Source organism: Hemibagrus wyckioides, linkage group LG17, assembly GCF_019097595.1.
Source record: "Hemibagrus wyckioides isolate EC202008001 linkage group LG17, SWU_Hwy_1.0, whole genome shotgun sequence".
Lineage (NCBI taxonomy): Eukaryota > Metazoa > Chordata > Actinopteri > Siluriformes > Bagridae > Hemibagrus > Hemibagrus wyckioides.
Window position 1 is genome coordinate 8,775,225 of NC_080726.1, and position 16,492 is coordinate 8,791,716.

The 16,492-nt window shown below is 38.1% G+C and overlaps 2 protein-coding genes across 2 annotated transcripts; both read left to right on the forward strand.

The window, feature by feature from the left end:
- The first annotated feature begins 791 nt into the window (after positions 1-791).
- rnf183 (ring finger protein 183) lies at positions 792-4,846 on the forward strand. The gene is made up of 2 exons (XM_058413677.1): positions 792-1,050; positions 2,847-4,846. The coding sequence occupies exon 2, from the start codon at positions 2,905-2,907 to the stop codon at positions 3,793-3,795; it is 891 nt and encodes a 296-aa protein (XP_058269660.1). The 5' UTR covers positions 792-1,050; positions 2,847-2,904; the 3' UTR covers positions 3,796-4,846.
- A 3,930-nt stretch (positions 4,847-8,776) lies between these two features.
- Positions 8,777-14,701, forward strand: mgat1a (alpha-1,3-mannosyl-glycoprotein 2-beta-N-acetylglucosaminyltransferase a). Its single transcript, XM_058414539.1, has 3 exons — positions 8,777-9,013; positions 10,453-11,417; positions 13,374-14,701. Exons 2-3 carry the CDS (start codon positions 10,746-10,748, stop codon positions 14,070-14,072), a joined length of 1,371 nt encoding a protein of 456 aa, XP_058270522.1. The 5' UTR covers positions 8,777-9,013; positions 10,453-10,745; the 3' UTR covers positions 14,073-14,701.
- The last annotated feature ends 1,791 nt before the right edge of the window (positions 14,702-16,492 follow it).

A 16,492-nucleotide genomic window follows, 5' to 3' on the forward strand; every position in this document is an offset into this window, starting at 1 on the left:
GAAAACAAATCCTGTTGCTTGGCTGCTAAATCAAGTACACTTCTGGTTTAATATTTCACTTCTTTTGGTGATTATTACCTTACCACTACAGGTGATGTAGAACAAATCACATCTTTCAAAGAAGAGGAAACGGGTAAACTTGGATAGGGGCCATTTTCTGGAAAAATTTAAGCAAATTAGTGTGTGTCCTGTTGGACGTCACTAGGGGTTTAGTAGTACATTTTGTAGCTGTGTGTGTGTAGCAATAGCCTGTGCTCAGATCTTATCACTTTTGTATACCATTTAACTTATGTTGTATTGAATTTATACAACATGTGTGATCAAGAGAGGAGCAGACTTTTTGTGTATCTCGTCATGAGCCATCCTTGTCTTCGACTCGATGCAGAGGAACATCCTAATTTCATCATTCTGGCTGCAGTTTGTTTTTTTTTACTATGCTTAAATGATCTTGGAAAATGATTGCTATCTTTACAATGATTTTCTGACTCTTTGGTCTTTCTATTTTTGTATTCCATGCGGTCAACATCACAACAAGGTTTATTTATTTCCAGGGGTGAAGTTAGCATTACCAGGATGAGCAATATTTGCTTTGGAATGTTTACTCCTAGACCGTTAATTTGTGCTGGTTTATTAGATTTTTTTGTGTTCGTTGGATGTGTGTGTCACAACAGAAACCTCAGGTAAATACCTGTACCATTACAAAATGGGATCTATAGTATACAGGCCCATAACCTGAACACAATGCATACAATCACTCTGTGCTGTTCTTGTGTTAAGAAGCTTTGCACTGTTGTGTTTTTCTGAAAGTTCAAATTCTACCTGGACCAGTCAAACAGGTCTGACCTGGAGGGGAGGGTAAGGGATGATTACATGAGTAGGAGGAAAAGGAATAACATCAAGCCAGAAAGAGAACTGCACAGAAAGATTGCGGACTTCATGGATTGTGAAGTGAGGTGAAGGTAAAGGAGGATTCGCACCTAGCCTGGATTATATAGATGTTGTTGGAGCCAGGCAAGCTTGGACAAGATCTGAGGATCCAAGCCTCTAGAGGTAAGATGACTTACTAATATCTCTCTGAATCACTTTTGCACTCTAACGCTGACTAATTCACTTACTCTGTTGATATCTGAGCTGTTTAGATCCATCGTTATCAAGTGAAGGTGCTATTTATATACACTTACTTGATTTAATTTCATTTCCAAAGGTCATATTGGGACCGCGAACCACTTTAAAGTAGCGTAAGAGCATTATAAACTCATCTTGGCACCTACTAGAGACGAAGTAACAGGAAATTCGATGCAATAGGTTAAGATACTGTATGTGGTTTGTCAAACCTGGACTTGGGTTTTGTGCCTTGAATAAACACACATCCTTTATATATAACAGACATTCTGTAGGCTTTTCACGGGTAGATAACAAGTACACCAGGAAACGAAGTCATATTGGGCTCTTTATCTCATTAAGTTGTATTTCCTTACAGACTATTCATCATCCACGTCACTGCTCGTATTTCATGTTAATGCCTTGTGCTGTGTGTTTTCAGGCCAGATGATGTTACGGAATGACAATACAAACCTTGTAATCTTTATAAAAATCTTATATTATTTTAAAAAAAAAAGTTTCTAAAAACAGTATTCATTAAGAACGTTCTTTTCTGAGTATTAGTATGTAATGACAGAATACATTTAAAAAGTAATGTTTAAAGTTTTCAATCATTTTTGTACAATGCGGAGGTTTTGTCGCACACATATTCATGTGTGTGCTTTCATAACTGTTCTTCTGTTTCTGGTTCCCAGAAATTGACCTGATAATGTTTCATGAACATGTTCCATCAAAGAGGGAACTGTGGGCTTTGCATGAATTATTTTTATTCATTTAAATTGTTCTGCATGCATTCAAATGTCTAATTGCTTCACGAATTGTTCCCTTATTTTTGTAGCACGGTTTCTGCTAATAACTTTTATTAAATCTAAGTATGGTAGGATTTTGTTTCCTTTAATAATCACTAAACAGATTAAATATTATATTATAACTGATCTTAAATAAAACCACTGCTTAAGTCATCTGGTAAGGAACAGAATGTTAGTTATTCCCAAGTGTTGAATAGATATAACAAAATCTGGAGGTATTTTTGGTTATTGTTTACAGCCAATACATTTTCTAACATTTATGATGGTGGCTGGAATCTCCCTGCTGAATGTCATACTTACAGTCAGTGTGTATATACAACACATTTTCCATGTACTATGATGAAACACTCCTATAACTCTATATACACTTTTAGGGGAAAAAAACAGGTTCTATGCTGAATTTCAAGTGGTACCCCATAGAAAACAAAAATAATTGTGTAATTAATGTGTGCTGATTAGTCTTTCGTACTGGTTTGTAATGGTTTGGTTTCTAAAATATTTGAATTCCAGTATTTTAATGCAAGTCTATGGCCAAGAGTATCTGTGTGTCGATTCAAGCCAAAAAGCTTGTGCTGATATATGCATGCACAAAAGTTTGTCTATACACTCTGTTCTCTGTGATTACATTGCTATACATATAACTCTATATCATCTAATAAACCGAACCATTTTTATGATGCAAATAAATGTGAATTGTTTAATTTTGCTACTCTTCATATGGGTGGGGCAATGTCACTGAGGTCTGTAAAGCTAATGCATAACTAAAGGTACAAAAGGTGCCTTGATGGTACCACCCCAGTGACTAGCATTTGTAACTTTTTTTCAAGGTTCATGCTTGTAAATATTAGACCTTCACTTCAGTGTCATGTTACCAATGGCAGTACTTGTATTGTATTTAGAATTTCTGACAACATATCGCTGTGTTTGTTCCTATAGGGCGACTGCGTCCTTGAGTATCCTACTCTTCCATTCTGAACCTCTGTATTTCTGTGCCATGACTGACAACCAAGCAAGTGGAGCAGGAGACCAGCAGAAGCTCAAACAAAACACCAAACCTCAGTACGACCAGAAGGACAGTAACCAACAGGGGGCAACTGAGAAGCCAGGAAAATGTGAAATACCCCGTCAGCGGAGTCGGAGCAGTGACTCGGAACGACGGGGCAGGCGGCGGGAGCGAGCACAGGAACATGGGGGAAAGAGGGAGCGCGGTCGGAGTGCAGAGTCCAGACAAGGCTCGAAGAGAAGCAGCAATGGCAGGGGCATTAGAAACCATCACCAGGACAACCTAGACGAAACGGAATGTCCCATCTGCTTCTGCAGCTATGATAATGTCTTTAAGACTCCTAAGCTGCTCTCCTGTGGCCATACATTTTGCCTGGAGTGTTTGGCTCGCATCAATGTCTTGTCTGTGGAGATCAAGAAGCTGTCATGCCCCGTGTGTCGGGAGCTGACAGAAATCCGTCACGGCCGAGACTTGCCACATCTCGGCAACAACGAGAACGTTTTTCGCAAGCTGCCACCTCAGATGCAGCAGGCTCAGTCTGTGCGCTTTGAACGCAGTAAAGGCAAACTGGTCCTCAAGAACACTCATCTAACAAGCTGCTTCAGTAAGAAGAGCACGGTTCTGCCAGTTGGGAACATGGAGGAAGGTCTCGCATCGACTACAATTGTAAATGTGGGCAGACCTCCGAGCAGAGTGAGAGGTCGCGTAGGGAGGATGTTTCAGTCCAATAATTGCTACTACACCGTGGTGGTTTCCATCATTGTGGTCGCAGTGGCTCTGGTTATTGTGGGCATTTTGACCTTTGTTGTGATGCCCAATGTGATTCTTGGAAAGAGACCTTCACATGGCGATGACGGCGACTACAACACGACTCAAGGCTAGTGGGAGGCAAACCCTTTAAGATGAAGTGAGGAGTAAGACAGCAAACCAAACTCCAGGAGTTGGTATTGTTACACTGAGACGACATGGCTGAAAGATATCTGCTGCCCTTGCCATCATCCTTTTGTGTCGGTGGCCAAATACAAAAAGCTATGACGCACTGCATATTGTAGACTTTTTGTGAAGGCTGCAACTTTAACAGTGTAAAGGACAGGAGAAAGAAGCCTCTGTTGCATCTAAATAGAAACGTTCGCTAGATAAATACTATAAACATACACTGCAACTATGATTATAGCTACTAAAGTGGAAAAAGCTGTGAAACCCACGTCCCTCCACCCTGTCTTGAGTTTCACTGCGGCCTAAATGACTGAGGTATAGCTGTACGTTGACACACTTGCACTTTCTTGTTGCAGGTTATAACAATGCGCATTTATTTTCTCTTCCAAATGTATAGATGACACTGCAGAGCATTCAGGAACAAATCTACATGACTGTTTCTTTAACCTTCCTGTTTCCAGAGTATTTTCAGCATTGTTACAAGGAAGTGTTGGCACTGATGGAGAAAAAGAAAAAAGAAATGCAAATGCTGTTGGATCTATAGCAATGAACAAAACAATAGTGTACATTGAACAGTTGTCTGTTGGTCCTACAGTGCCACGTGTAATCACAGCTACAGCTGACTGAATATGTGCTGTGTCACTGAGGTGTAATGGCTGCCAATGGAGGTTAACAATTTGATGCTTTGGAATGTCTCCTCATGCTTGTTATTTAGGACATCCCACAGGTCCTGAAGATCAAGTAACAGGAATCTGTTCCTGGCAGTCTATTAAACCCCAATCAGGACAGCATGTTAACCACTTCATCCTCACTTTTACTGATATTCACGTATGGCCTTTTTCTCACCATGAATGAAAGTACTGAATGATGATTAAGCATTAGCTCACTTGGATGTCCCTCACCTCATAAACATATGAATGGGGGCTGGCTGTAATGGTACACAATCTGTAAATAACATTTATACAGAATCAACAATAAATTATCTTTTAAACATTGATCTACAAATGTTTGTGTTTTATGGTATAAGTCATATGTTAATAGCAAATGGAACAATGCATTTTTATTAGAATCTACACTACTGATCAAACATTTGGGATCACTTGCATATTTCAGCTACGGAGGAAGACTCCATCAAGCCAATCCATCTTGTGGGAGATGCTCCAGGAAGCATGAGGTGAAATCTCATTAGATTATCTTGAAAAATTGACCGCTAGAATGCCCAGGCTGTAATTGCTGTTTTTTTTTTTTGTTTTTTTTTTTGATGAAGGCAAAGTTTGAAGAAAACCTTCATCATTTCCATCAAAATCGTTATTTCTAACTCTGACATGTCAGCATGTCCTGTTCTTTTGCTATATTTTCTATTCAGACTAATTTCATTTGTGTTTCCTTGGAAAGCAATCACATTTTTGAGTGATCCCAAACATTTGAGCGGTAAAACCTGTGATTTGGCCATGCAACAGCCAAGAGATTAATACATACAGATTGTCAGGATGTAATGTATATGTTACTTGAGTCAGGGTATTTCAGAATGAGTATGTTTTGTGTGTGTAAGACTGGTTACAAGGTTACACACCTATACCTTTAATCTTTAATCATTTACTAGGCAGGTACATTTGCCCTTTAGTGAACTGTAACTTTAAACCTGCATTCCTTCAGAGCTGCTTTTTTTAAAGGTGAGGATATTTATTCATGTTATATTTATCTTATGGTCAATATGAAGAAAAAGTCATTGTAATCACAGGCTATAGAATAACTCCAATCAAACAAAATAAAGAAATAGTGGTTCTGTTTTTTTTGCCTCATTTCATTGCTTTTTGACTTCATGTGAGTTTCCCAAAGCACAGAACAACATTTTTTCCCATTTCTTTAGTGCCACCAGACCTCCTCAAAACTTTCAGTAAAGTACTTAACATCATTTAACAAATATTAGACTGATAAGAAAAAGCTGGGAAGCTGATCTGCTTTGCATTGGGTTTATTTTAACAGTGATGGGTGGCACAATGCCTTATGTCTAGTGTCACAGATACAGGGTCCCTGGTCTGATTCTGAGGCTTGGGGGTACTGTTTTGCATGTTCTCCCTGCTTGTGTGGAGTTTTTTTCTTGAATTGTCCAAAAATATGTATGTAGGCAAGTTGCATATGTTAAATTGTCGCTAGTTGTTCATGTGTGTGTGGTGCCCTAAGATGGACTGGCATACCATCTGGGGTAAATTCTCCCATCTTGTGCCCTAATCAGGCTGAAGCAGTTACTGAAGATGAATAAATGAAACCTTATGGTATCATGGGTCAATTAAAAAAAGCTCTCGGTTAGATTTTTAAACAATTTTTTAATTGAATTTGGAAAGTAGCAGACACAGGTTGGATTGGAATGGCTCACAGCATACAGTGGTGAAAATTTATAAGGTTTAGAATCTTTATAAACTAGTCCCCTTGGTTGTTTATATAAGTAATTTGCTGATGAAACAACAAACAAAATGTGAAAATCCCTGTAATAATTCCTGTACTTGATAACACACCTTCACATATGCTATATGGTATATGGATCCCTGTTGATTATTACCCCATATCTGGTTCTTCCCCAGACATTTGTCACAAAGTTAGAATCACACAATTGTATATGATATCTTGTAGGCTGTAGCATTAGTTTCCCATTACTACAAATAAGGAGCCCAAACCTGTTCCTGCATGACAATACTCCTGTACACAAAATGTAGTTTATAAAGACATGCTGTGCCACGTTTGGAGTGGAAGAACTTGAGTATCCTGCACAGAGCAATTGCCTCGACCCCACTGAACACCTTTGGGATGAACTGACTTGCACCCCAGACCTCTTCATCTAACATCCCTAATGCTCTTGTGGATAAAACATCACAGTTCAATAAATCTGCCTAGCTCTCTATTACATTGGTTTATCAATCCCACAGATTGCCTTTTGTGATTTTTCTTTCCTCCAATTCAATATGGACCCTGAGGCTCAAGAACACCAATTGAGGTGGTGAATCGTGTGACTACATTGTATTAATGGGTGGGGCTTAGTGTTTTGGCCATGATGTGTTGGAGGAACTGAAAAAATATGAAAAATATCATTGCTACATATTTTATTAACAGTCAAATTCCAAAATACATTATTTTGGCAAATGTTTTGGGACACCCCTTCAAATCATTAAATTCAGGTGTAGTTTTTCAGGTGTTGGGCTCGGCCCCTTAGTTCCAGTGAAAGAAACTTTTAATACTTCAGACATTTTGGACAATTTCATGCTCCCAACTTTGTGGGAACAGTTTGGGGATGACCCCTTCCTGTTCCAACATGACTGTACACCAGTGCACAAAGCAAGGTCCATAAAGACATGGATGAGCGAGTTTGGTGTGGAGGAACTTGACCGACCTGCACAGAGTCCTGACCTCAACCTCATAGAACACCTTCGGGATGAATTAGAGAGGAGACTGTGAGCCAGGCCAAAACTGGGATGTCTGCCTTTACATGCACACGAATGTAATATGGAGTTGGCCCGCCCTTTGCAGCTATAACAGCTTCAAATCTTCTTGGAAGGCTTTCCACAAGGTTTAGGAGTGTGTTTATGGGAATTTTTTTAAACCATTCCTCTAAAAGCGCATTTGTCAAGTCAGGCACTGACATTGGGCAAGACTGATTTAGAGGGTTGTCCCAAAACTTTTGCCAATATAGTGTATCTCAACTTGCACCATCGTATTTCAACACATCCCTGATCTAACCACGTTGCGAGTCACTTAAGTGCACCACGTTCATTTGACCAGCAGGTGTCGCCCATGTGCGTTCCGAATGAAACGTTGAGTCGTAAACCAATTAACAGAATGGATCAAAAAGGTTCAGCAAACCATCACTATCTCTAGTCCAATCTACTGCTGTACATAGTGCTTTTTTAAGTACAGATTTAAGACAAGTAGATAATGATCTTGAGTTTGATTATGGATTTGTATATGGCTAGTTGGTGTGTATACGCTTTCATTACTTGTAACAGCAAAAAAATGTTCAGACATGTTGTTTTAGACAGTAGAGCTCATTTGTCAAATATCAGCCATAGCTTTGCAATGTCACATGGAGCTTTTATCGGAGCAGTTCTACAGGATTTACTACATAATTCTGTACATGGGCTTATTGTTGGTTCTATTCTTGCTGTTGTGTTTGCAGAAAAACCTGCTGAGTGGATTGTGTATCTCTCTGTGAAATGCAGGATAAAACCAAAAAGATTTCCAAAACATCAATCTGTTGATTGCTTTATAATTCATCATGGGTTAAGAAACAACACCTAAACAATCAATCGATCAATAATTTATTTATATAGCACTTATTAACAACTTCGAGTTGACCAAAGTGCATTACAAAACAAATAAAGAAGTCAAACAATAAGAAAATATATATATAAAAAATATGAAATCAACACAAGCTGTTGGAATAAAAATAAACATTTAAAATGAATAAATTAAGAAGATTAAGAAATAGACATGGATAGACAATAAAATAAAAAAGCACAAAAAAGAAAATATTAAGAATATGGATCAAGGTAGGATAAAAACAGAATATTATAAATAAAAGAAGAGCCAAGCCAACTTAATCCCACAAAATAATAATGAATAAACCAGTTGAAGTTAAACTTCATAATAGTCAGTCATGTTTACTGGTGTGTTGCAGTTGCATTTCTTCTCAGATCAGATTCTTAGATTAGATTAGATTCTTGGTTACCGGTCCAAAAAAAAAAAATCCCCTCTAAATATATGAAAGTTTTATTACATTTTATTTGTAATACACTGAAAATGTCAGTGTTATTAAAATACTTGTTGTGAGCCTCTGTATAATACTAATCTATTGAAACCTATTGAACAACTTTTTCACGACACACACACACACACACACACACACACACACGGCTTAGGTGAAAGTGGGTGGGACTTCCGACAAGCAGCGCAATCCGGAAGTAAACCCACGACTGTCTCGTCAAGGAAGCGAGCAGCTGGTCTAATGCACTAAAAAACTAAATAAACAAAAACAACAAACAAAAACTTTTGAAGCAATAACTAAGGAATGTTGTCCTACGGTATCTTTTAAATGTCCAGTTTACTTCTCATGTTTAATCCGGATCTTCAGGGAGAGAAATGGAGGAAGATAGGAACCGACTACACTCATCAGGTAAGTGAACGTGGATAAATGAGGTTATGTATTACATATATATTACATTATATATTATTATTATATATATACTGACACCAATTATTCGTAGAAGTATGTTAAATCGTAGAAGTATGTTAAAGAAGGATGATATCTACAGGTTAGGTTATTGATTGGAGGACAGCCTGCTGCCTGCACACTTAAAGCGCTCTATGAGTGTGTAACAGTGGGGTTAATTCTAAGGATAAAGAGGAATATTATCTCTAAGTGAAACTATTTTACCCCTCAAAGTAACTATCACACTTCTACTTTCCATTATAAGCTCATAGTGTGTGTTTATTGAAACAAAGTAACTTTCAGAAAGTAAATAAATAATGATGGACCTTTCAGTGTCCAGCAGCGTGTCACGTGCTTGCTTAAAGTCATAAAAGTACTAATGGAAAATGTCCAGCTTCATTTCTGATTAAATCACCTTTTACAGCATGTGTCTATCCGTTGGCTTTATGATCGTTAATATTACAACTATTGCTAATAATAATAATCATAATGATAATGTTAATGATGATGATGATAATAATAATGATGATGATGATGAATACTTAAAAAAGGCAGAGCTGCTGTGACTGGCTGCCACTCGTGCATCGCTATAATACCATTTTTACCCTTTTATATTTTTTTATATTTTATAATTTTATATAATTTTACTGCCTTTTACTATTTATATTGTTATTGTTTATTATTATTTGTATTGTGCAATATTTGTTTACTTATTTTTTTATTTGTAAATAATTTTTTACATATTTTTTTTCTTTTACTATCTATCTTTTTAAATTTCTTTCTTTCTTTCTATCTATACTTAGGTTAAAAAACCTGCATGTTAACTGTCTGTTGAACTGCTGAGACAATTGAATTTCCCAACTGTTTGATCAATAAAGTTTTATCTCATCTTATCGAATCTTAAATAGGTTTTAATAACACATAGATTTCTTCATACAGTCACCTCTGGGTCCTCGGATTGCGGCTTGAAATCCACTGGCTCGTCGAAGCACCTTATATAAAGACAATGAACATGCCCTTCTTTGGGTTTAATTATAAGGATAAATAGGAATATTATCTGAAAGCTTATAGTATCTCTAAGCTTATAGTGTGTGTTTATTGAAACACAGTAACTTTCAGAATGTAAATAAATAATGATGGACTTTTCACTTTTCACCAGCAGCGTGCCACGTGCTTGCTTAACGTCATAAAAGTGCTAATGTAAAATGTTTGGTGACGTAATCAATATTAAATATTGCTGATATTCTGTCCAGCTTCATTTCTGATTTAATCCAACCCTTGTCATGTTTTACAGCATGTTTCTATCCATTGGCTTTATGATCATTAATATTACTACTACTGCTAATAATAATAATGATGAATAATTAATTAGATTTTAATGACACATTGTTTTCTTCTTACAGTCACCTCTGCATCCTCGGATTGCGGCTTGAAATCCACTGGCTCGTCGAAGCACCTTATATAATAGACAGTGAACATGCCCTTCTTTGCCTTCCGCTTTAATTACAGCCCCATTTCTCTTGGCTTCTGTCAGACTTTTTACCCATTCTCCTAGCCAAGCATAGAATTATATCTATGAATACACGTTATACCACTTCCTGCCTTATGCTTTGGTTGGTGAGAACTTGCACCTCCCCGACACCCTATTTACCATATCATATACGGCTGTCCTGACACCCAAAGGTCCACTTTAACCATGTTCCGCAAGAAAGCTTACGTAATTATTTGTGGCGCTGTGCTGTTTGTCGCTTGGAATGCCCTTCTGTTATTTGTTCTCTCAGGGCGGTTTCCTGGATATGAAGGAGGAGCATCTATTTCAGGAGAAAACGATCTGCAAAACGGCAACATTATGGACAAATTACTTCAGTTAATCAACTCCTTCGAAAAGGAACTCATGACCCAGAATGAAATCCTGCACCAGATACAGAGCCATAAGTCACTTTGGGAAGAACTTAAAAAAAACAGGACAGCTTTGAGGAGTGTATTAGATAACCAAAATAATTTCACAAGTACCAGGAGCAAATTCGTGCCATCTCCTGTGGTTATTCCCATCTTAGTCATGGCGTGTAACCGAGTGACAGTTACACGCTGTTTGGACAAACTCCTCGAGTACCGGCCATCGGCTGAACTCTTCCCCATCATCGTGAGCCAGGACTGTGGACATACGGAGACCGCCAATGTGATCGCCTCATACGGCAGCAAACTGACTCACATTAAACAGCCTGATTTGTCAGAGATCTCAGTGCCTGCAGGACATAATAAGTTCCAGGGTTACTACAAAATCTCAAGACATTACCGTTGGGCTTTAAACCAGGTGTTCAACACTTTCTCATACTCTGCTGTCATCATTGTGGAAGATGACTTGGAGGTAAACCTTCTCTCGTTTATCTGTTTAACATCACAGCTATATGTCAGCTATCATTAAGTATAAAAGCTGTTATCCTTTCTATAATGTGCATATGACTGTATACATCTGAATTCAATGGAAGATGATGCAATTAAAGGCACAAATGAAAATTCTGAAAAAATCTGTGAACAAATAATATCATGTGATATATTTTTATTTATGATCAGAGATTCAATGAACCAATAGTTTACTTATTCCAGAAATATATGTAGATATAATAAAAGCTTAATAATGAAATAAATTGATTCATTAAAATGTCAAAACATTCATGATGGAACAAATCAGATTTTTAAATAACACTTAGAATCAAGCAATGACCAAGAAAAGTGGTCAGTTAAACATATTTAAAATTCTTAATAGTATCTCAGATAAAGCTTTGCACACTTTCCTGAATCAGCTTCTTAAGGGGAGTTTCACTTAGGAGGCTTTTAGAAGTTCATTCCTAAGCTCTAAATATAGCCCAAATAAAATAAAATAAATATAAATCCTTTATCAATATGTCTTTAAGGAAATGACAAAGATATATTAATTTGAGAATGTCCAAAATTTTGACTTACTCACTCAGAGAGAATTGCTCATTGTAGTAGGAACTATGGTCAATGTCACAAGTAGCTGTTTACACAGTAACCAGAACAGCCTTTTCTTTTTTCCAGACACACTTTTCTTAATTAGAATAAGGCACTGGGCTAGCTTGAGGCTAAATTACCAGAATGACTCTTTTACAGCTACTTGAAGAGGGGGTTGGTTCCTATATTTTCAGAAATGAATTTTACATATATTCATGCCACTTTATTTGGAACACTATTAACAACTGCACATTTATGCATTAATTCAATGCAGTGCTTGTGAACTGTGATTGGCTGCTTTACATGTCAGTCTGATGCCCTGTTACGTGGGTCATAGGTCAATAAAATCTACTTTGGAGTTCAGACCTTCTGTCCAGTCTGAAGGTCTGGCTACATTTTAGATGCTGGTGGTCTCCTGGAATTTTTTACAGAAAATGGTGGGAAAAACAAAATACAGAAAGCCTGTGGGCAGAAACATCTTGTTGATGAGAGACAACAGAGGAGAAGTGCCAGATTGGTTCAGTCTACACATAAAGGCTATGGTAACTCAATAACTGTTCTAAGCAGAAAAGCATCTCAGAAGGTACAGTGTGTCAGAGGTTGAGGCAGATGGGCTACACCAACAGAAAGACCACATCAGGTTCTGCTCTTGTCAGTCAAGATCAGGGATCTGGTTGTATTTTGGGCATAGGACTGGAAACATGTTGCCTGCTCTGTGTAAAAGACTGCTGTGTTTGAAAATCCCAGGAGATCAACAGTTTCTGAAATACTCAAACCAGCCCTTCTGGCACCAACAACCATGCCAAATTCAACCAAAGTTACTGATCTTGATCTGTATCTGTGAATCACACTCCTGCTAATTGGATAATTGCAAAAACGAGCAAATGTGAAGTTCCTAATAAAGAGGTTTGATGAGAATTTTAACACCTTCAGACCCCGCATCCATTTGAATGGACATCTTAATGTGATTGGTTTAAACCAATAAAATAATTCTCTTTGAAATGAATAATATCTGCCCACTGATTGGTCCCTGATCCACTAATCACAATGAAGACATGACCTCAGAAAGCTATTATTTGATATTCCAAGTAGAATTGTTGCCTTAACTGTGTGTTATTTGCTTCCTTTTAATATTTCCTGTAGAATATTTCTAGAAACATTGTCAGTGTTTTATCTGCATACCGGATGCAGGTACTGTTGATTGTTTAACCTTGACATAGTCTGATTTTATTGGCCAGTTGTTATATAATCTGGGCTCTAGCAGTAAATTAGATTGGTCAGCTTTATCATTCAGCATGCTGCCCTCAATTTGTGATGAATCTAATCAGTTTCTTCTCATCCTCTCTTTCAGGTGGCCCAAGACTTCTTTGAGTATTTTAAAGCCCTTTACCCTATACTGAAATTTGACCCAACTCTGTGGTGCGTGTCAGCCTGGAATGACAACGGCAGGGAAGGATATGTAGATCCTACGAAATCAAGCCTCTTATATAGGACAGACTTTTTCCCAGGGCTCGGGTGGATGCTGCTTAAGGAAGTCTGGGATGAACTTGAGCCAAAATGGCCAGCCTCATTTTGGGACGACTGGATGCGGCATCCCAATCAGCGCAAAGACCGGTCATGTATCCGTCCGGAAATCTCTAGAACTTTGACGTTTGGCCGTAAGGGTGTGAGTTTGGGTCAGTTCTATGACAAGTATCTCCGCTTCATTAAACTCAACACCGAATTTGTGCCTTTTACACATACAGATTTGTCTTATTTGGAGCAGGAGAAATATGATGAAGCTTTTGAAAAGGAGGTTTACAACGCTCCTCTTGTAACAGTGGAAGAACTGAAAAACAGGAAGCTGTCCGGACCCGGCCCGTTTCGGCTGCAGTATTCCAGCGCACCGAGTTTTAAAACACTAGCACGGGAATTTGGACTCATGGATGACTTGAAGTCTGGAGTGCCACGAGCTGGGTATCGAGGTGTTGTCAGCTTCTTATCACAAGGAAAGCGGATATACATAGCACCACCTGTTGGTTGGACAAAGTATGATCCAAGCTGGAGCTGAGCTTGGGGGAAAAAAATCAATGTAGTCAGTACAGTGGAATTATACTGTAAAAACAGCTCCACAGTGATTCGTCATGGTGCAGATGTGTTCAGAATGTGTTTAGCATCCATGCATAAATAAGTTCCATTTGTTTGAAAATGAAAATGACCAAAGAACATATTGTAGAGTAGTTCATTTCCACATCTCAGGTCAGTGCTAACATTTCTTAATGAAAAGAGATGAATATATATCTTCATTGTTGGAAAGATTGATTGTTGGAGTTCTCACACCAAGTTGCCATCAAATGTGATTTGTACTGATTTTTTTTTTTTTTTTTTTTAATATAACGGATAATCATCAGAGGCTTGATGCAAATATTTGTTATTCACCTGTCACTTTGCAATCTGAAACTTCTTTAAAGTGCCTTCAAACTTTGATAGCTTTCGAAATGATTATACTGTATGTGGAGTTTGTGTTTAAATGGTGGTGGATGTTATGTGTTGTTTTGGGTAGAACATTTAGCTTTTAAATCTATATTTGTTGGAGAACATCGACTGAATGCTTTGATCACAGACTTATAAATGCAAATTTGGGGGTTTAATATGTGGATATGTGGGTGAAAATAAAGCAAACATTTGTCATATTTTTAATGCCAGCCTCTGTGTGTCATTAATGGTTTTAGCCTAAAACTATTTATTTACACTGACCAGGCATAACATTATGGCCACCTCTGCCTAATATTGTGTTGGTGCCCCTTTTGCTGCCAAAACAGACCCATCATGCACTGTGTATTCTGACACCTTTCTATCAGAACCAGCATTAACTTCTTCATCAATTTGAGCAACAGTAGCTCGTCTGTTGGATCGGATCACACGGGCCAGCCTTCGCTACCCACGTGCATCAGTGAGCCTTGGACGGCCATGACCCTGTCGCTGGTTCACCACTGTTCCTTCGTTGGACCACTTTTGATAGATACTGACCACTGCAGACTGGGAACACCCCACAAGAGCTGCAGTTTTGGAGATGCTCTGATCCAGTTCACAATTTGGCCCTTGGTCAAACTCGCTTAAGTCCTTACGCTTGTCCATTTTTTCCTGCTTCTAACAAATCAACTTTGAGGAGAAAATGTTCACTTGCTGCCAAATATATCCCACCCACTAACAGGTGCCATGATGAGGAGATCATTAGTTTTATTCATGTCACCTGTCACTGTTCATAATGTTATGGCTGACCAGTGTATATTTCACATACATCTCAGTACACATCATACTGTATATGGCTGTGTATGTGCCAAATAAAATTAATTTGAATATTAGTTAGTAACCTTTATTTAACCGGGATAAAAAAATTCGTTGATATTAAATCTCTTTTACACGAGTGACGTAGCAAGGAAGGCAGCAAAAGACACAACAATTAACAGATTTACCCCTGTTAATTGTTGAGACAAATAATAAAACTACTGAAACATTTTACTGTGATGATTTCTAAAAATGGTTCTATGTGTCACTGAATTGTAGGGGGTACCGGATTCTCAATACTGGTTTATTTTTTTGAGAAATAATAACTTCATACTGAAATCTGTTGTGTCTTTTTTTCTCACTTGATGTAGAAAAGATGACATTTAAGCTGGATCCTAACTATCAAATGAACAGAGAGTGAAACCATGTTTATGAAAGCATAAAGTTTAATAAACTGCCACAACAGGACATGAGGGAGTTTTCTTGTACAGAACAGGAAGAACCCAAAACACTGTGACTTGCCTCTTGTGGCCACTTTATCAAGTACAGCAGCCTTTGGTGTGGTTTTTAGGTAAAGGATTACTGCAAATACTATTTGGGTGGTGGATCATTATAAACACAGCAGTGGCACTGAAAAATAAATGTGTGCCACTAGTATAAGTGTATCATTGTCACTGCTGGTTTGAAAACAAAAACAAAAATATCTTACCAGCAGTGGTCAGTCTTTAACTGGAACTTTAAATGGAATTTCTTCTGTAATTCTGTAAGTCTGTAATTGTACTCCTACAAGGACGGCTTCCCGCCCTGCTCAAAAATTTAGAATGGTCTGAATTTGGTCAGACTACCAATTCCAAAAACACAGGTGGAGCTGGTCAAACTGGTAGACCATCTTTGCCAGCTGGAAGGCCTACTAGATGATGAAAGATTCCAAACAATTGTGGTTTATCTTTTGTGTACTACTTATCCTAATCAGGGTCGCAGAGGAACCTGGAGCCTATCTCAGGGGCACACCGTGGACAGAGTGCTGACCCATCAGCATTCACACCATGGATAATTTAGAGATGCCAATCAGCCAACAGCACATGTCTTGACACTGTGGGAGGAAACCGTAGTATCTGGAGGAAACCCCCAAAGCACGGGGAGAAATCGGAAACTCCCAACATGACGGAGAAAGGAATCAAATCCCCAACCCTGGAGGCGCGG

What these genes read in the sequence shown, in the direction of transcription:
- mgat1a (XM_058414539.1), top strand. Translation starts at nt 10,746, where the DNA reads ATGTTCCGCAAGAAAGCTTACGTAATTATTTGTGGCGCTGTGCTGTTT. An exon ending in TTGTGGAAGATGACTTGGAG is followed by an intron (nt 11,418 to 13,373) that starts GTAAACCTTCTC and finishes CCTCTCTTTCAG; the next exon opens with GTGGCCCAAGACTTCTTTGA.
- rnf183 (XM_058413677.1), top strand. Translation starts at nt 2,905, where the DNA reads ATGACTGACAACCAAGCAAGTGGAGCAGGAGACCAGCAGAAGCTCAAA.